Source organism: Acipenser ruthenus, chromosome 34 (assembly GCF_902713425.1).
Source record: "Acipenser ruthenus chromosome 34, fAciRut3.2 maternal haplotype, whole genome shotgun sequence".
In the NCBI taxonomy this organism is placed as follows: Eukaryota; Metazoa; Chordata; class Actinopteri; order Acipenseriformes; family Acipenseridae; genus Acipenser; species Acipenser ruthenus.
Genome location: NC_081222.1, coordinates 3,475,400 through 3,496,553, shown reverse-complemented (window position 1 = coordinate 3,496,553; position 21,154 = coordinate 3,475,400). Strand labels below are relative to the sequence as shown.

The 21,154-nt window shown below is 43.9% G+C and overlaps 1 protein-coding gene across 2 annotated transcripts; it reads right to left on the bottom strand.

Moving 5' to 3' along the window:
• Positions 1–3,059: 3,059 nt before the first annotated feature.
• Positions 3,060–20,799, bottom strand: LOC131705043 (N-acetylmuramoyl-L-alanine amidase-like). 2 transcript variants are annotated; one of them, XM_059007078.1, is made up of 5 exons: positions 20,618–20,798; positions 17,884–18,720; positions 17,138–17,348; positions 16,161–16,458; positions 3,060–3,162 (listed from the first exon to the last, which is right to left on the bottom strand). In XM_059007078.1, the coding sequence occupies exons 1-5, from the start codon at positions 20,685–20,687 to the stop codon at positions 3,130–3,132; spliced, it is 1,449 nt and encodes a 482-aa protein (XP_058863061.1). In that variant the 5' UTR covers positions 20,688–20,798; the 3' UTR covers positions 3,060–3,129. The 2 variants fall into 2 exon arrangements, with proteins under 2 accessions (XP_058863061.1, XP_058863059.1); XM_059007076.1 differs by lacking the exon at positions 3,060–3,162 and adding an exon at positions 3,312–4,463 and having other exon boundaries at positions 20,618–20,799.
• Between the last annotated feature and the right edge of the window lie 355 nt (positions 20,800–21,154).

Sequence of the window (21,154 nt, the reverse complement as noted above, 5' to 3'; positions counted from 1 at the left end):
GAGCAAGTCACTTAACCTCCTTGTGCTCCGGGTGAGATGTAATTGTAAGTGACTCTGCAGCTGATGCATAGTTCACACACCCTAGTTTCTGTAAGTCGCCTTGGATAAAGGCGTCTGCTAAATAAACAAAAAATAATAATAATAATAACAGCACTGCACTACTGTCACAAAATAAACTGTATCCCCCACCACGAGCACTACTGCACACACCCAGGACTGGTGACCGTGTCAGTGTTATTGTGGGGCGGATATTTATAGTTTATTCTTTGGGACTGCAATCCCGTTATTGTCTACCCCGTGCAGTACACATTGTTGTGTATTGCCAGAGGATTATTGTTTTGGTCGCCAGACCTGGATATAGAATAAAAACCCTTTCCAAACTGGATTACAAACATCTCTGTCTGTTTCATTACCACACTGCATCACCCCCGCACCTGTATCCACTCAGCCACTGCGCCACACAGGCACAGGGCTCCTTACTGCCTTTATTACTCAGCATAAAAACCAAAAAAATAAGAAACTGCTTCCAGGCTTCTGAAGTGCACTTTTACTCATTTTCCCTTTGCAGCCCGTCGTCCTGCTTCCTGGGTTGTATTTGAAGTCGTGACTTGAGTAAACTTTAGAGTTTTTGTCTTTCTTTCAAGCAGCTACAGCTCTGGCCAAAAGTTTTGCCTCACCCTATAGAATGAACTCATTTTGCTTTATAAAGTCGGGTGAAACCTGCTGAATAATGTTACGTTAACATATTGAATTACACACCGCTTTGTAGTTTACCATACATAACGAGAGACTTTTGCTAAATAATTTTATAGTTTATTTGGTCACATGACGTTAAATAAAAGATCTAAATGATAATATATATATTTTTTAATATGTCTCAGTCCTAAAATTCCAGGTGATGCATAACTTTTGGCCATAGCTGTAGATCACTATGTAATCTCAGACCCTTATACATGTTTACCTCTTTATTTTGTAGTTTTACCCTGCTTTTCCTATGGTTATACTGTACATTTAACACAGTTGAGATGTTTATGAATGTACTTTACCATACCTTGCTATTCTTTCCAATGCTTGCCTACGCTTCACCGCGCTTTCGCTAGGCTTTATTACTTTGCTATGGTTTTACTAAACGTTTCTAAGGGCAGGCTTGAGATCCACAGTTTTAGTTTGGCAGATGGTTTGTCTTTTTTAATGGTCCCTCCACTTGGGTGTGATGCACTGGGGTTCACTAACCTCAGTGTCCTAGATCTCCAGAACCTTGACAAGTCTCCTTATCTGTTTTTCCCAGGGTCACCACTTAGCCTATGATGGTGAAATAAATGATTCCAGTAATATCTTATTTTGAGTGGCATAAATAAGTGTTTGATTAACATGCATATAACCATTTGCTGGAGTTTAGTGACATGTTAATAAGCAGGCAGTCGATATGCCATGCATGTGCGTGTCTATCATTAGGCTGCCATTGGAGCTCATATTTCATATTCATGTTTTTTGAGACTTGGTAGTTTCCTGCTCCAGTAAACAAAGACCTGCAAAGTCTGGTATGTAAAGCTACTAATGCCCTATTCACATGATCATCGCAAGTTGAAATCGTGATTCTGAATGACATTCATGGGGTTTAAATGCGCATTATTGAGGTGGTGTGGATAGCTGAGATAATAATATCACTAACGCTACATACAAGTCTGTGTAAGTCTGTTATTTACTAGAGCAGAAAACTAGCAAGTCTCAAAAACATACTCAACATGCATATTAAATATGAGCTCCAATGGCAGCCTAATGATAGACACACACATGCATGGCATATCTGCTTATTAACATGTCACTAAAGCAACTGGTTAATTGCATGTTAATCAAATCCTTATTTATGACACTCACAATAAACCAATATCTGAACTGCTTGGTTTAATGACAGGACTGGACTGGGACTGCAGACAGAACTTTTTATTTAAACCTTTTTATTTGCACTCACATTAATTAAAAGAAAGGAAAAAAAAACTATGCCACCTAGTGGGCTCATTTTGTAACTGCTTCCCCAAAAATCAAGCCAAACCAGTAACCTAGAAAAACAAGCATTATATCAAACGGTGATGCAACAAGCATGCCTGTCTTACTGTGGAACACACATATACTACTAAGCATGGCAATGATTACAGAGGTGTTCATTCATAATAATAATAAAAAAGAGTTTCAATGTACAGTCTATTACACTGTACCTGCAAAACACATTGCAATGATATAAAACAGAAACACCAAGCTGCTCCTGCTTTATATTTGGGACGGTGCAATACAGTACAGCAGCTTACTTACATGGTAATTGTATGGTACAATTGCAATTAAAATTACACAGGTGTGCCAAATTCAATTACAATTGCAATTACATTGTAATTAGAATGAGTTATGAATTACACAGCAGTGTGGAGCAGTGGTTAGGGCTCTGGACTCTTGACCGGAGGGTCGTGGGTTCAATCCCCAGTGGGGGACACTGCTGCTGTACCCCTTGAGCAAGGTACTTTACCTAGATTGCTCCAGTAAAAAAAACCCAACTGTATAAATGGGTAATTGTATGTAAAAATACAATAATGTGATATCTTGTGTAACAATTGTAAGTCGCCCTGGATAAGGGCGTCTGCTAAGAAATAAATAATAATAATAATAATACACAATCACAACTGTAATTGAGACCAGTAAAAATCACTTCTATAACTGCTAAATGCGAGTCATGTTAACCAGTGATATTATCAGAAGCATTGACCCCATTCACCGTTATATTGTGCCCCAGACATTTCAATGGGGTGATACTGAGCAGAGACATTGACAGGGGTGACATTGAGCAGATTGTCTTTATACAAGACCTAGCAATGGGGATAGATGTGAAACAAGGTTCTGCTTAACCCGTTAAGTGCCGTTGTCCTCATTGGAGAACAGAACCATTCATTTAGTCCTTGACGTGTTTTTCAAGTTCATATACCCTTTATTTATATCTGACGCTGTGTATTCTGTTGGTATTTCTGCCGTTATCATTCAAATGACACTTAATAAACACAACACACAGCTGCTTGCATGAATCTTCATTTAATTGGTTATTTTTTTTTTTATTTGACTGAACTTTTCTCCTGTTATTTTAATTCAAAAGGGAGTTCTTTCTGGTGCTTGGACTTCCTGTGAAATAAAATACAAAAAAAAAAGAGTTAAACAGGAATTTAAGACACACGTGGAGCTAGCCCCCTCCCCACCCCCCTGACATTCATAGGCCTGTATGCTCCATTGTGTCTTCCACTTTCTGACCCCCCCTCCCACCCCACCAGACACTGCATGATATAATATACTGTAATCACATATAAGATCTTCACAAACGACTAAAATACTTTTTTTCAAACACCCGGAAGTGGGCGTGGCGGTTGCTATGTGATGCACTGGTAATTGCTTACACTCAGAGTTCTCAAGTTGTCAGCTGACATAGACATTCATTCGTTTTTGATTGATAGTTCACCGTTGTCCAGTGATTCTATCGACATCACAGGATTACATTGCATGTATTATTTCTACAGTAATATATCGATAGGCCGAAAATAATACTACTGTGCGTCATACAAAATACCTTGTGTAATAATACCCCTGAACGGAAAGTGATAATACTGTAACGCCGGCTGGGCGGAACTGGGGAAACCAGGTGGGTCAGGTAACTTGGGGGTCCTGCATGCTCTCGCTGCAGCCCCCGAACTGTAACTGCGTCTGTGATGTCAGCGGCAGGACTGTTTTGGATCAATGGGGAGCCTGGTTATAGGGAGAGACCTGTTATGGAAAAGTTTTTTAAGGGGGACGACTCGCTGAAAACGTTCTCTTTTGGTTTGGGACTGGTGAGAGAGCAAGACCCCTAATTGTTGTACACACTTTTATTTTTGTGTAACCACGGCCCACATTGCTTTATCTTTACTGCAGTCTGTGCTGAGATAACCGCACAGCCCTCAAGGGACCCTCGGATCGGTCGTACGCCCCCCTCCATCAGTTTCCCATCAGCGGTCCAATGGAGAGTATTGGGGTCGAAATCCTTGGCCCGTCTCCACCCCCTCCCCCTGCTCGGACAGGGGGAACTGATTCGTCCTGGTTCCCCTCGACTACTTTATTAAGTGGCCTGAAGCCTACGCGCTGCCCGACCAGGAAGCGGGGATAGTGTCTGAAGCACTGCTGAAGGGGTTCTTCAGACGATTCGGGGTGCCCCAGGAGCTCCACAATGACCTGGGGTGGAACATTGAATCCCAGGTGTTTTCGGAGATGTGCCGGCTGCTGGGGATCCACAAAACGCGGACGACCCCCTTCCACCCGCAGAGTGACGGCCTGGTGGAGCGTTTCAACCCTACGCTCGCGGTCCAGTTGACGATCAGCACTGCAACCAGGGCTTAAATTCTCATGGAATATTTCCCGGAGCCCAACCGCCAGCCACGAATTCCCGCCCCGCTCATCTCAAAAAAAAAAAAAGGATAATTTAAAGCAATTACATTTATTTTATTTTAAACCAAAGCAATTTGTTTGACAGGTTTTATAAGTATTTCTTACACGTTTTGTTTTTCTGTTTCAGTAGCCAACTAGGAAGTTACATAAAAGTACACTTCAAAGTAAAACTCCAAAAAACAAATGCGTGAATCAACCTGATTTCCAAGTGCTGGACTTCCACAGAGAAGGTCTCCAATTCCCAACACATGAAGTAAATTGCAGTGATATAAAAAGACAGACATTATATTCCCAGTTTTAGATTCACAAATTACTATAAAGAAAATGAAAAGGTTTTCATAAACTCGTGCAGACAGTGATCTGAATCGTTTCTGGTACGCCCAACTGCCGCTGGCACTTCCTTGGGACCGACTTGCTCTGTACCGGGGGTGGGGGCCTCCCCCTTGCCTGAAAGTTCCCCTCCCCTCCAGTCCGGACCCAGCTCTCCCTTACCAGGGGGCTCCCCTCCCTTGAGAGCTGACAACCCTCTGCCTGCGGGCACGGACAGCCCTGGGTCACCTGCACAGCTGAGACTCCAACGCCAGCCCAGACCACCCGTCGTTTTCAGGACTTTGTTGAGGCAACTTAGGGGGGAGCTGTGTAACATCGGCTGGGCAGAACTGGGGAAACCAGGTGGGTCATGTGACTAGGGGGTCTCTCGCGCTCTGTCTTCTGCAGCCCCTGAACTGTAACTGCATCTGTGATGTCAGCGGCAGGACTGTTTTTGACTAATGGGGAGCCTGGTTATATTATTATTATTATTATTTATTTATTAGCAGACGCCCTTATCCAGGGCGACTTACAATTGTTACAAGATATCACATTATACATTATTTCACATTATACAGATATCACATTATTTTACATACAATTACCCATATATACAGTTGGATTTTTACTGGAGCAATCTAGGTAAAGTACCTTGCTCAAGGGTACAACAGCAGTGTCCCCCACTGGGGATTGAACCCACAACCCTCCGGTCCAGAGTCCAGAGCCCTAACCACTACTCCACACTGCTGAGACCTGTAATGGAAAGCTTTTTAAGGGGGGCGACACACTGAAAACTATTTTGGTGTTACCACGGCCCACAGTGGTTTATCTTTCCTGCAGTCTCTCCCTAACCCTAACCCTAACCCCATACCCACCACACAGCTCTAACCCTAACCCTAACCCCATACCCACCACACAGCTCTAACCCTAACCCCATACCCACCACACAGCTCTCCCTAACCCCATACCCACCACACAGCTTTAACCCTAACCCTAACCCCATACCCACCACACAGCTCTAACCCTAACCCTAACCCCAACCCCATACCCACCACACAGCTCTCCCTAACCCTAACCCCATACCCACCACACAGCTCTCCCTAACCCCATACCCACCACACAGCTTTAACCCTAACCCTAACCCCATACCCACCACACAGCTCTAACCCTAACCCTAACCCCAACCCCATACCCACCACACAGCTCTCCCTAACCCTAACCCCATACCCACCACACAGCTCTCCCTAACCCCATACCCACCACACAGCTCTAACCCTAACCCTAACCCCATACCCACCACACAGCTCTCCCTAACCCTAACCCCATACCCACCACACAGCTCTCCCTAACCCTAACCCCAACCCCATACTCACCACACAGCTCTCCCTAACAGTAACCCTAACCCCATACCCACCACATAGCTCTAACCCTAACCCCATACCCACCACACAGCTCTAACCCTAACCCTAACCCCATACCCACCACACAGCTCTGACCCTAACCCTAACCCCATACCCACCACACAGCTCTAACCCTAACCCTAACCCCAACCCCATACCCACCACACAGCTCTCCCTAACCCTAACCCCATACCCACCACACAGCTCTAACCCTAACCCCATACCCACCACACAGCTCTCCCTAACCCTAACCCCGTACCCACCACACCTAAACAAATCAAAAAGTGCCGGTCAAAAAGTTTTTAAATATTCAGAGTTTCCGGTTCTTCTTTGTGTTTCACAGCGTTTCTCAATTTGCCACAATCCTTGGGCAATTATATGATTATTGCCACAATCATTGGCAAATACTTCCAGAACTGACAGACTACCTCTATCTCCGAGAGACATCCTCCCTCTCTTAAGTGTCGAGACGAGTTATACACAGACACACGCACGCACGCAAACACACACGCACGCACGCAAACACACACGCACGCACGCACACACATACACACGCACACGCACACACAATAGAGCTTCTGGCTTTCGGTGTTTTCTTGTGACTTCTTGCAATTAACAGTTTCTCTGTTTTAATTCAGAAACCAAAACACATCAAACAGTGCTCAGGGTCATTTAAAAAAGGGAGATACAGTTAAACACGACAAAAACACAGATGCTGGCGAGTAAATGACTCCTGAGATTAATATTATGTTAATTTAAGGTAGGGCTAAGGAAAGGTCACGTGAGCGTACGTTGCATACGTTTTGTGTTGTATTTTGTACCATTTACTGCAGTTCTGATAGCATGCCAGCGCCCAGAGTGAAAGGAAAGTTTGCTTTCAAATGATTTTAAACCTCATTCTGTTTAGAAAAAAGTCCTCGATCACACATGCACCAGCTGAGGAAGTTGAAGTGATCACAACGAGCGATCATATAAAAAAAAAGACACACTGAAAAAAAAAAATCACACACCACTCTACAGCAAGCAGTTCTCAGAAATCCTGTTACGATGTCAACACGAAATGTGCTGCCTGTAAGTGTAACAAAGTGGTCAAAAGTGATGGACTGATTGGGCTAACACTGCTTCTAAAACACAGAGTAACTGTGAGGCACACAGATACAGAGAGCATTTCTGAATTCCTGAAAACAGATTTTTTGTAGGAAATCCTTGTGCTGACTGACACTTACTCACGAGTGCTTTTTACTGCATATAATCCATTATATCTTAATATTTTGCAGAAGACATGCATTTTTTTTTTTGTTTCAAAGAATAGATGTAAAGAAATGTTTTAAAGCTATAAAATTGAAATGTCACCATATTACTTTTTTTCTGTACGCCATAGAAGGCTAAAGAAAGCAGACTAATTTATATATTAAGATTTTTATGCAAAAACCAATTAGGGATGTCTTTGCTGAAGTTCACAAAACAAAATTCAAAGCAGTCATATTTTTCAGACAAAAAAAAATGGTTAAGAACAAATATGTAAATAGATATTTGTCTTGTTAAAATGCATTACCCTGAAATTTGACCTTTTTTGGGGTCTCAGAATGCATATAAAATGACCCAATCTTAATTAATTGTTAGTAATTTACTTTACATGTCTTAAATAATAAATACTGAGAAAACAAAAAAATCTATCGGTGTTATTTTTAAACCTTACCTGTCTCAGTAAACAATGCTTAAACAATGTTACTCTGTATTTCTGGACGTTCATTAGTCTGAATTTGCTAATCTGAGTCAATATGAAGGCTAGAGTCACCACTGCTCATTGCTGTGTGGGTATGAGCTACTCTCTCAAAGCTCCACTGGGCAAAGTTAGTTTGTTTATTTATTTATTTATTTATTTATTTCTGAGCATCTATATTTAAATAAAATTAGGGGCAACCCTAATGGAGGCACATTTACAGTACTGGTGTTCATCGGATTTTCGTTTAAGTCTGAGTTGTTAATGTAAATGAGGCTAAGAAGAATTATTATGCAATACAAAATCATGTTACCCGAAAACCTTTAAACACCTTGCCCCTCCGCCCTCTACAATTAATTCTGTGGACCCCCTGGTGGCAGGTACATACATTGCTTATGCTCAGGTACAATATTTATAAATCTATGCTCTAAAGCACGGGTGTCAAACTCAGCTCCTGGAGAGGGGGCCGCAGTGTCTTCTGGCTTTCGTTCCACCCAAGCTCTCAGTTACTTAATTGGTCTAATTATTTGATTAATTGGACACATTTAACACTTCTCTCCAGGCTTCAAAATGTTTCATAGGTAGTGTACCTTGAATCAAGAGCATTTTTAAAACCATCAACTGTAAGAGACCTTGAAAAATATTAAATATGTCAAATTCAACAAATTATTAGGTCAATTATGTTAATTGAGAGCTTGAGTTGTAATGAAAACCAGAAGACCCTGCGGCCCTCGAGGGCTGGAGTTTGACACCCCTGATCTAAAGAAAAGGTACCATAAATTTGAAAATGAGATTTAGTGTGTGTGTGTCTGTCTGTCAGTCTGTCTCTGCGTGTCTGTGTGATTCAGTCTCTCTGTGTGTCTGTCTGTCAGTCTGTCTCTGCGTGTCTGTGTGATTCAGTCTCTGTGTGTCTGTCTGTCAGTCTGTCTCTGCGTGTCTGTGTGATTCAGTCTCTGCGTGTCTGTGTGGTTCAGTCTCTCTGCGTGTCTGTCTGTCAGTCTGTCTCTGCGTGTCTGTGTGATTCAGTCTCTCTGCGTGTCTGTGTGGTTCAGTCTCTCTGCGTGTCTGTGTGGTTCAGTCTCTCTGCGTGTCTGTCTGTCAGTCTGTCTCTGCGTGTCTGTGTGGTTCAGTCTCTCTGCGTGTCTGTCTGTCAGTCTGTCTCTGCGTGTCTGTGTGGTTCAGTCTCTCTGCGTGTCTGTGTGGTTCAGTCGCTCTGCGTGTCTGTGTGGTTCAGTCGCTCTGCGTGTCTGTCTGTCAGTCTGTCTCTGCATGTCTGTGTGATTCAGTCTCTCTGCGTGTCTGTGTGATTCAGTGTCTCTGCGTGTCTGTGTGATTCAGTCTCTCTGTGTCTGTCTGTCAGTCTGTCTCTGCGTGTCTGTGTGATTCAGTCTCTCTGCGTGTCTGTGTGGTTCAGTCTCTCTGCGTGTCTGTGTGATTCAGTCTCTCTGCCGTGTCTGTGTGGTTCAGTCGCTCTGCGTGTCTGTGTGGTTCAGTCTCTGCGTGTCTGTGTGATTCAGTCTCTCTTGTGTCTGTCTGTCAGTCTGTCTCTGCGTGTCTGTGTGATTCAGTCACTCTGTGTGTCTGTCTGTCAGTCTGTCTCTGCGTGTCTGTGTGGTTCAGTCTCTCTGCGTGTCTGTGTGATTCAGTCTCTCTGCGTGTCTGTGTGATTCAGTCTCTCTGTGTGTCTGTCTGTCAGTCTGTCTCTGCGTGTCTGTGTGATTCAGTCTCTCTGCGTGTCTGTGTGGTTCAGTCTCTCTGCGTGTCTGTGTGATTCAGTCTCTCTGCCGTGTCTGTGTGGTTCAGTCGCTCTGCGTGTCTGTGTGGTTCAGTCTCTGCGTGTCTGTGTGATTCAGTCTCTCTTGTGTCTGTCTGTCAGTCTGTCTCTGCGTGTCTGTGTGATTCAGTCACTCTGTGTGTCTGTCTGTCAGTCTGTCTCTGCGTGTCTGTGTGGTTCAGTCTCTCTGCGTGTCTGTGTGATTCAGTCTCTCTGCGTGTCTGTGTGATTCAGTCTCTCTGTGTGTCTGTCTGTCAGTCTGTCTCTGCGTGTCTGTGTGATTCAGTCTCTCTGTGTGTCTCTGTCAGTCTGTCTCTGCGTGTCTGTGTGATTCAGTCGCTCTGCGTGTCTGTGTGGTTCAGTCGCTCTGCGTGTCTGTGTGATTCAGTCTTTCTGCGTGTCTGTGTGGTTCAGTCTCTCTGCGTGTCTGTGTGATTCAGTCTCTCTGCGTGTCTGTCTGTCAGTCTGTCTCTGCGTGTCTGTGTGATTCAGTCTCTCTGCGTGTCTGTGTGATTAAGTCTCTCTGCGTGTCTGTGTGGTTCAGTCTCTCTGCGTGTCTGTGTGGTTCAGTCTCTCTGCGTGTCTGTGTGATTCAGTCTCTCTGCGTGTCTGTGTGGTTCAGTCTCTCTGCGTGTCTGTGTGATTCAGTCTCTCTGCGTGTCTGTGTGATTCAGTCGCTCTGCGTGTCTGTCTGTCAGTCTGTCTCTGCGTGTCTGTGTGATTCAGTCTCTCTGCGTGTCTGTGTGATTCAGTCGCTCTGCGTGTCTGTCTGTCAGTCTGTCTCTGCGTGTCTGTGTGGTTCAGTCACTCTGCGTGTCTGTCTGTCAGTCTGTCTCTGCATGTCTGTGTGATTCAGTCTCTCTGCGTGTCTGTGTGATTCAGTCTCTCTGCGTGTCTGTGTGATTCAGTCTCTCTGCGTGTCTGTCTGTCAGTCTGTCTCTGCGTGTCTGTGTGATTCAGTCTCTCTGCGTGTCTGTGTGATTCAGTCGCTCTGCGTGTCTGTCTGTCAGTCTGCCTCTGCGTGTCTGTGTGGTTCAGTCACTCTGCGTGTCTGTCTGTCAGTCTGTCTCTGCATGTCTGTGTGATTCAGTCTCTCTGCGTGTCTGTGTGGTTCAGTCTCTCTGTGGAGGTATGACACAGGCCCGGTTTTTGGGATGGAACCGCATAACAGTCTCGCGTTTTGATTGGTCCATGTCTGTCACATGAATACGTCGTCACACGAGTGGAAAAGCGTGCAGGCATTTTTAACATTGTGATCAGATAGAGTGATCTGCTTTCCACAACCTTACCATTAAAATATAATGTGGTATTACACTGTACTGATATAACAAACTATGAGGAATTATTTTATATAAATTATCATGTTATGCAAGAAAGTAGAATTGGCTTTCTGTGGTGATGTACTTTTTTCTAGCATATATCTATAATCGTTTTTGCGATATATTTTAATATAAAACATATATACGCTATTGCAGTTTTGTTACAGGATACATTAGTTTATCTCTAATCTAATCACAGTTTTACATATAGACTGCCCCTGTTTTCATTTACGTCGCAAATTCAGGGCCGCTTTACTTTTCAGATAATGTCCCAAATTCTGGGCCGATTTGGTTTGCAGATAACATCCCAAATTCTGGGCCGCTTTGGTTTTTAGATAACGTCCCAAATTCTGGGCCGCTTTGGTTTTTAGATAACGTCCCAAATTCTGGGCCGCTTTGGTTTTTAGATAACGTCCCAAATTCTGGGCCGCTTTGATAACATCCCAATTTCTGGGCTGCTCTGGTTTTCAGATAACGTTCCGAATTCTACATTTTCGAATTCAGGCCAGTTTTTGAGATATTCTGCTTAGCTGACAGCCGAGTTTCTAAGTCATGCATGCACAGTTTACCATAAACTGGACCGTTAATTCATTTAAGAGTACATGAATCAAAGTTAATGTATTTTTTACTCTCCTCAGAAAACATTTAGGAACAAAAAAAAGGTATACCAAAAAAAAAAAAGGTCATCTCATTTGCTTATGTAATGTCCATCAATATATAGTGAGGTGTAGGGGTTTATCAGAACTTCTGGGTTTAAGTGACCAGTGCCCTTCAACAACTTCAAATAAATCCTATTGTATTGTATTAGTCAGCATTTCCCTTATCTATTCCTGATCATTTATACTGTAGGTCAGGGGTTTTCAGCCTTTTTTTGAAACTGTACCCCTTCTATCTGGAGGTTTCAGCTCGAGTACCCCTTTACAATTTTCGCTCAACTGAATGGTACCTCAGTTACAATAAAATGGAGAATAATCTGATGAGATCCCCCCCCCCCCCCCCCGTTTATTTAATAAATTTGGGTGACAAACTGCTGGTTTAGGACAGAACAACAAACAGTAAGCTTAAAACTTTTAACTACAAGTATTTGTATGCACAGAATTAAAAAGACAAGTATTGGGTTAGGAGCACACCTATTTTTTTGTAACTTTGACGGCCTTTTGTAAAAGTTTGAAGGCTTTTTGATACCCAGCATACTCTGCAATACCCAGCAAAGTTATACACTGATATTCTGATAGCACAGCAATTCAAATGAAGTTTGTAATTGGTTGTGTTACTCAAATACACAATAAAAAGTGATATTTATAGGGTATACAGTTATACAGCGATACAGTGGTTTCATACATCTAAGAACAGGTACTGCGAGCATCTGGATTCATACTCAGAGGTACTCTGTAGCCTCCTGGGACATTCACAGCTTGTTTGACACCCTCTTGTAGTTGCCCGTTTCTGCATATAAAGCAAAATGCCAATACCTTTTTTTCGCCTCCCCTCGCTTTTGGTGCAAAACTGTGCTCTGATACACTCAGGCTGATACTGTGATCACAAAACACTTGGAATGGACTTAAATTGGTGCTTCTGTACTCTTTTTAGATGCACAACAATCTTAGCTAAAGAAAATGGGTTCCTTCGAGTTCGTAAGACCCACGACCGCCATTAGCTGAGCCTTACCCCGATGGTGTTTTTATAATGGAATTTGCCATAGGGAAGGGGGTGGTCTCTTATCGTACCCGTATCTCCTCGACCCCTGGGCCAACAAACTCAGAAGGAGATTCTTTGCGTGCACAAGAGTCTTAGCTAAAGAAAGACATCAGCCACGGGTTCAAACGTCACCCCACCGCCAGATGGTGGGCGTTGCCCCAAAGGTGTTTTATAATGGGATTTCCCATAGACATTTTTCAGGGTGCTGTATCTCGGGTTCCGGGGGTCCCCAAGACTTGAAAATCGGTATGGAGGTCCACCTCGGGGCCCCTGTCGATCCCTCCAAGCGACGTGTCCCCAGCTAGAAAGGACACCAGTTTAGACTTTTTTTGCCAACCTGGAGCTCAAAAGCTATTGGAAATGCAACCTTGACATGCCATCATGCTGAAAATGTGAAAATTTGTTGAAAATGTAGCATTTGAAAACGGGTGGCTCCCTGTGAAAGAGGGCCCCCAAACATGACCCTAGGAAGTTCAACCCGGTTTCTAGTCCCCAGGGTCATGGAGATATGACCCCGAAAAGGGTAGTTTTTGGACATTTTTGACAGGGCGTATCTCGGGTTCTGTGGGGGTTAGGAACTTGATTTCTTTTTTGTGTTGGGGCCCCATGGGGCCCCGCACAAGGAGTCACCATTTTCATGGTTCAAATGCCAGGACGGCTTGGCAAAGTGAATTTTTTCGTCATGACATGAGTTTTTGGGTGAACCACCACACCTTTTTTGTTATTATTTAATTATTGTCAAAATAAACGGCCTTCATCTACTCACAGTTGCAGTCTCATTTCTGTCCAAAAAGAACCTGAAACACTACAATATATTGATGGACGTTACATAAGAAAACGAGATGTCCTTTTTCCGGAATACCATGTTCCTTCCCAAAAATGTGTTTTAATATTAGCCTTTAATAAAGGAAAACGACTGCTTAAATTAATTTTCATGTATCTATTTCAGTGCAATGTAGTTTCTTCATGTAATAAGAAATACGTTTAACATTTACATTTTTGTTTTTTTCATTAAAAAAAAAAAAAAAAAAAAAAAAAGATTTCTGGGGAGAGTAAAAAATACATGAACTTTGATTAATGTACTAAGGGTTACTCTCAAATGAATTCACGATCCAGTTTATGGTAAACTGTGCATGCATGACTTAGAAACTCGGCTGTCAGCTGATTCCCCAAAACTGGGCTGAATTCGGAAATGCAAAGCGGCCCAGAATTTGGGATGTTATCTAAAAACCAAGGCTGCCCAGAATTTGGGACGTTATCTAAAAACCAAGGCTGCCCAGAATTTGGGACGTTATCTAAAAACCAAGGCGGCCCAGAATTTGGGACGTTATCTAAAAACCAAGGCGGCCCAGAATTTGGGACATTATCTGAAAAGCAAAGCGGCCCAGAATTTGGGACGTAAATGAAAACAGGGGCAGTCTATATTTAAAACTGTGATTACATTACAGATAAACTAATGTATCCTGTAACAAAACTGCAATAGCGTATATGTTTTATATTAAAATATATCGCAAAAACGATTATAGATATATGCTACTTGAAAGAAAAAAGTACACCACCACAGAAAGCCAATTCTTACATTCGTGCATAACATGATAATTTATATAAAGTAATTCCTCATAGTTTGTAATATCAGTACAGTGTAATACCACATTATATTTTAATGGTAAGGTTGTGGAAAGCAGATCACTCTCTCTCTCTCTGATCACAATGTTAAAATGCCTGCACGCTTTTCCACTCGTGTGACGACATATTCATGTGACAGACATGGACCAATCAAAACGCGAGACTGTTATGCGGTTCCATCCCAAAAACCGGGCCTGTGTCATACCTCTCTCTGTGTGTCTGTCTGTCAGTCTGTCTCTGCGTGTCTGTGTGGTTCAGTCTCTCTGCGTGTCTGTGTGGTTCAGTCGCTCTGCGTGTCTGTGTGATTCAGTCTCTCTGCGTGTCTGTGTGATTCAGTCTCTCTGCGTGTCTGTGTGATTCAGTCTCTCTGCGTGTCTGTGTGATTCAGTCACTCTGCGTGTCTGTCTGTCAGTCTGTCTCTGCGTATCTGTGATTCAGTCGCTCTGCGTGTCTGTGTGGTTCAGTCTCTCTGCGTGTCTGTGTGGTTCAGTCTCTCTGCGTGTCTGTGTGGTTCAGTCTCTCTGCGTGTCTGTGTGATTCAGTCGCTCTGCGTGTCTGTGTGGTTCAGTCGCTCTGCGTGTCTGTGTGGTTCAGTCTCTCTGCGTGTCTGTGTGGTTCAGTCGCTCTGCGTGTCTGTGTGATTCAGTCTCTCTGCGTGTCTGTGTGATTCAGTCTCTCTGCGTGTCTGTGTGATTCAGTCTCTCTGCGTGTCTGTGTGATTCAGTCACTCTGCGTGTCTGTCTGTCAGTCTGTCTCTGAGTATCTGTGATTCAGTCGCTCTGCGTGTCTGTGTGGTTCAGTCTCTCTGCGTGTCTGTGTGGTTCAGTCTCTCTGCGTGTCTGTGTGGTTCAGTCTCTCTGCGTGTCTGTGTGATTCAGTCGCTCTGCGTGTCTGTGTGGTTCAGTCGCTCTGCGTGTCTGTGTGGTTCAGTCTCTCTGCGTGTCTGTGTGATTCAGTCGCTCTGCGTGTCTGTGTGGTTCAGTCTCTCTGCGTGTCTGTGTGGTTCAGTCGCTCTGCGTGTCTGTGTGGTTCAGTCTCTCTGCGTGTCTGTGAGGTTCAGTCTCTCTGCGTGTCTGTGTGATTCAGTCTCTCTGCGTGTCTGTGTGGTTCAGTCTCTCTGCGTGTCTGTGTGATTCAGTCTCTCTGCGTGTCTGTGTGGTTCAGTCGCTCTGCGTGTCTGTGTGATTCAGTCTCTCTGTGTGTCTGTCTGTCAGTCTGTCTCTGCGTATCTGTGATTCAGTCGCTCTGCGTGTCTGTGTGGTTCAGTCTCTCTGCGTGTCTGTGTGATTCAGTCTCTCTGCGTGTCTGTGTGATTCAGTCGCTCTGCGTGTCTGTGTGGTTCAGTCTCTCTGCGTGTCTGTGTGATTCAGTCGCTCTGCGTGTCTGTGTGGTTCAGTCTCTCTGCGTGTCTGTGTGGTTCAGTCTCTCTGCGTGTCTGTGTGGTTCAGTCTCTCTGCGTGTCTGTGTGGTTCAGTCACTCTGCGTGTCTGTGTGGTTCAGTCACTCTGCGTATCTGTGTGATTCAGTCTCTCTGCGTGTCTGTGTGATTCAGTCTCTCTGCGTGTCTGTGTGGTTCAGTCACTCTGCGTATCTGTGTGATTCAGTCTCTCTGCGTGTCTGTGTGATTCAGTCTCTCTGCGTGTCTGTGTGATTCAGTCTCTCTGCCTGTCTCTGTGTGTGTGTTTTTCTGAAAGGATGACCCTGAATGCAGTTCTTTAAAATATCACATATAATCACTGTTTCAAGCACATGTCAGTAAACTTCAAATTTCAAGACAGAAAACTATGGTATGCATTTTTCAGCATGTTTCCAGGTACTTAAAAATAATTTTGCAGATAAAGTATTCTCAATGCTCGTACCTTGAAGTGCTTCCACGTCATTACGTCGGAGTAGAGCGCGTCCCCGGGGCAGGAGGTGCCCTTCACGACCTGCCGGTGCCCGTGCACGGTGAAGTCGGGGACGAGGCGCGCCCCCTGCACCGCGCACTTGGTGAAGCTGTCCCTGACGAGGGCGAGCGTGGAGGCGTCCGGGGCGACAGAGGTGAAGTCGCCGATGAAGCTCACGCCGTAGCCTTTGGAGTTGTGCCCTCTGGTGTGGGCACCTTGCCACTCCCACCCGCGACCCTCGTACAGGTAGCCGTCAGAACCCGCCACGAAGCTGCAGGTAAAAATAATAAAAATAAAAAAAATGCATAAAACAATATAACATTTACTGTGAAGAAACGAAAACGAATATTTGCAGTATTCGAACGTAGCAACTTTAGAGTACTGCTGTGGGTTAAAATTAATGTTTATTAACTTTCTTATTTTATTTATTTTTTGGGGGCAAATTGCAATATACTCCAATTCATTGCAAAAAAATATGTTTTTACAGATTTTGTCTTTTACAATGCCAATAGGGATACTTGTGTTATAAAACGTGCAATTAACTTTTCCGTATGTATCTAATTTACAGTGTATTATGTACTGCTTAGTATTATAATAAATGTGAAATATTGTGTAATAATGCCCAATTGAGAGCTATTGTTTTTTTTGTTTGTTTTTTTAAAATATTAATTTACCAGTTTCATATTTCTTGAAAAGGACCCACCCATCGTTTAAACGGTGCCGTTAGTTTATTGCAGATAGTTTACATGTTGACAAAAAAATATAAACGTGGCAGCCTTAATAACGAGTAATATACAGTATGTATAGTTAGCTGCTCTGACCTCTATGGAGTGGATGTCAGCTTGTATCTTAGCCACCCTGTACCACATTCTCTATGTCTTACAAATGAAAAGTGAAGACCTGAACCAACACAAACGCTCTCCCTACGGCTCCCCCTGGTGGTTGCTGACCTGTATCCGATGTCGTCCCAGCCGCGGTCCTCCTGGTGGAAGCGCTGCATGCTCCTCATGTCGGCAGCGCACTGGCTGAAGGTTGTGCAGGGCTGGGCTGGCTGGTAGGTGTGGTGGATGTACAGGAAGCTCAGGGGCAGCGTCAGGTTTGTGGGGGTACCCCGGTATGGCTGAGCCCCCCACATACATCGTGGGATCACCGGGGGGCAGTCTGCAAGGTTCAAGAGATATCTCTCTGTGTATCATCTGCGTTTTCCTGATAGTCGATTCTTCCCTGGTTGTGTGTGTGTTGCATGAATTCGTGCTTTGCTATGAGTTTGCAAAGATTTCTACAGCATGGTCGCGCAAGTAGGAGCAAGCGCTTATGTAATGGGATTGCACTTTTACACAAAATAGGCGCACGGTCTTGTATGAAGAACTAAGCTATTGGATAGTAATAGTAACCCTTATAAAAGTTTATTATAGTAAAAGCATAGCAAAGTGTAATAAAGCACAGTGAGAGCATGGTAACGCATAGAGGATCATTGTAAAGAATAGCGAGGTATAGGAAAGTTCTTTAATAAACAAGGCAACCCAGGGTAAACTATGGTAAATTTATAGTATAACCACAGAAAAATCATGATAAAACTGCAAATATATAGTCCAAAAATACCATTGTAAAGGTATGGTGATACATAAGCGAATGATGGTAAATGTTAGGCAGAATAATAAAGTTTAGGGAAGCGCTTAGAATGGTCTTCACTTACCAAGGTACCTCTGCTGGAAGTCCTGCAGTCCTTCTCTTACCATCCCCTCAATGAGATTGTCTTCCAGGGGCGGCAGGCTGCTGAGCTCCCGGTACAGAATAAGGGACTTCACTGTCTGCTCCTGCAGGACTGGCATACTGACCAGCGCTGCGAAATTCCTTCGTCTAAAATGACTCTGCACTCCGGGAGAGCTTCCTGCTGCTGCCTCAGCCCCGTACCGATAATACCTCTTCAGCAGGGCACTCAGTACGATGGGCTTGCCCTCTTTCGAAAGCTGGTCCCCCAAAATCATGCCATCCAGTGCTCCGTTAATAAGTGCGTCGGTGGCTGGAGAAGGGTCCCCCATCAGGGTAAAAACCCGGGGCGTCTTCACGTCATCCCAGCAGCCGTCCGGCCCCAGACGCTCGCTGTTCTGCCTCCTGTGGTGACCAACGAAGGACAAGCCTAAATGTTTCGCCAGGGACGCTGCGTACAGGACGTCTATGCTTTCAAGGGCGATCCTCTTCCGTTTCAGCCCAGCCTCTATGCCAACGAGAAGAGGGGCGACAGCCACCGAAGTCCCATCTGGAGTCAAGACCACCCCTCCCTCCCTGGCCCCCGAGACCTCGTGGTGAAGGAGGCTGCTGATGAAGTGTGTTTGATCCTGGCTCAGCTCTGAAGGCTCAGGCTTGCGGTCGCTCCTCGTCCCGTCTCCCAGCAGGAGTCGAAGGTACGCGCTGTCATAGTGTCCCGCTGAGCGTAGGAGCTCCACAGCATCGAGGATCTCCAGCTCTGGGCTCAAACGCTCCAGGTCCTCCACGATTCGGATTACGTCATCCATGTGGAAGGAGAACGCACCTGGGAAAAGGGGGAAGGTGTGTTTTACATTGTAGTTCGTAAAGTAGCTTCTGTAAGATTATGGGACCACAAAGGGTGCCTGCACCGTTTAATGATTTCAGAATAGGTGCCGATGGTGTAGGAAGAAAGAAGGAAGCAAAGCAAAGACAGTCAGTCCGCATTCAAATATATAAGCAGTAAGTCTAACACTGAGAATGGACATCACCCCAGATTCTAGGCGGGAGCACAGGTGACGGGCGTCTGTCCTTCAATCGGTAGGTAGCTTCGGAAAAGGTCAGATAGCTCTGTGTTTTTTCTTCAAAGTCTGAGTCTCTCGGTTTCGCTAGCTCTGTTCTTTATCTCTCCACTCTCTGTCTTAGTTGCGTCACCCCCCCCCCCCACTACCCCACTATAATGATGGATTGTCTGGGAAGAAGCAGCAGCCGGCAATGGGTTGTGCTGATCTTTCAGTTATCTCTCCGGATTTACATTCCCATTACCTTCAGTGTGTTTTGGCTTATCGTGACTTGGCATGCAGTCAGTAACTCCTTTATCTTACCAAGAACAGGTGCTACCTCTCTTGAAGGTTCTCAGACATTAAATGCATAAAAACAAGTTCTCAGCAAGACAGGGTTAGGCAATTAAATGAGTATTATAGTAGTGTATTAAAATATTAAAATGATTAAAAGTACTGGACGTTATTTAGTAATTACTCAATCCATAACTTCCATAATCATAATCGACTTAAGCCTTAGATGTTTGTCTAGTTGATTTAGGTTGTTATACTTTCACCTTACTCAGATATACTGTATATATCTATCTTTTTATATAGTTTGTGTCCAGGTGCTTTTGACCTGGGTTCAGGAGCTGCCAGGTTTACCAGAAATATCTAAAATCCAGCAGTGATTTCTCAAGATGTGTCATTTATATCCTTTGTATACCTACCTGCATGAAAACCTCTGGGGGTGAGAATTTCAATTTTCTGTCAGTAATCAGTGATATAGAAAGAATAGGCACCAGTGTGTGAAAATGTTAGACCACTTTGTGCTTTAATTATAAACTACTTCTAAAAAGTCTCCTGCATTTTACCATGTGTGACTATGTGTTCCTTTTCTCTTACTATTTTAAATGATTTGCAAAGGTGGCCTTTTAAAGTCATCAATTAAATTAGATAATCACTAATTACCTAGATTTCCAGTTCCAGTGGTTTGATTTCATATGCATAACAAATCAAAACTACAGAAGCAATGGGGTGTTTGAATAAATCTGCACGCTACTGTAAATAAATGACACACTTTATTTTAACATTGATTCTTATTTTTCATCTCTGGTCCAATACGGCTATCATAACAATTTTCAACCACAGATGTGTGTAACACAGGCTGGATCAGTCACAGTGTCTGTATAGCTGTACGAGCAGCTCTATCTTGTGAACAGCTAGTATGAATCAAGTTTAATTTTGTATTGCTGGCTGGTGAAATGGACGCCGCTTGCTTTTACACGTTGTCTTAATATTTTTTATCCTCAAGACACAACAACAGGACAACTACAGGAAGTATCTAAATCAGTTCTTACCTTCCCATGCTGTACTAAGCGCTTACTCCAGCTGTCGTCTAACGTGAAGGCTCTAGCCAACACATTTGGACTTGAGTTACCTCATTATCTATGATTAAGGGTTTCTGAAGGTATGGCTGATTTGCTGTAGTTAGTCTGCTTGGCTATATATGTTTGTAAACTAGTATGCTTGCCTATGCTTTTCTACAGTGCTGTCATTTTACCATGGTCTATATAAAGAAAATACGTCTGTGTGTGTGCATGCGTGTGTGTGTGTGTGTGCGTGTGTGCGTGTGTGCTGGTTTGTGTATTTTAGAGCACCTATATTCTACAGCACCTAAGTTTGGTTTGTGCAGTATCTTACCTTCATTGCCATGCGTGCCACACCAAGTCATGAAAACGAGCAGAACCGATATGAGAAGAACTTTTGCCATCTTGCACCACAGCTGAGTGAGACATGCAGAGCCTCTGTCTGTCCTTCTGCCAGTCCTGCCTTTTATAGCACAGCGGATGCAGACTTCCTCCAGATAAGCAGAGTCTCATTTGAAGGCTCTGCGGTGGTCTCGTCTGGTAGGATCAGACACATGTTGTGTTCTGTGGGAATTTCCTAACTTGTTCAACTCCTCTGTTGGTCACTCGCAGTCAAGGACTCGGTGTTTACTGATTCAGCTGAGTAAATAACAAAAGAGCATCAGAGTGCGCAGTGCAGCACTGCAGCTGTAGTTATAAAAAGATCACAAACAAGAGGAGGCCATTCAGGTCTCACTATTCTTTCCCAAGCTTGCCTACGCTTCACAGCGCTTTCGCTAGGCTTTATTACTTTGCTATGGTTTTCCTAAACGTTTCTAAGGGCAGGCTTGAGATCCACAGTTTTAGTTTGGTAGATGGTTTGTCTTTTTTA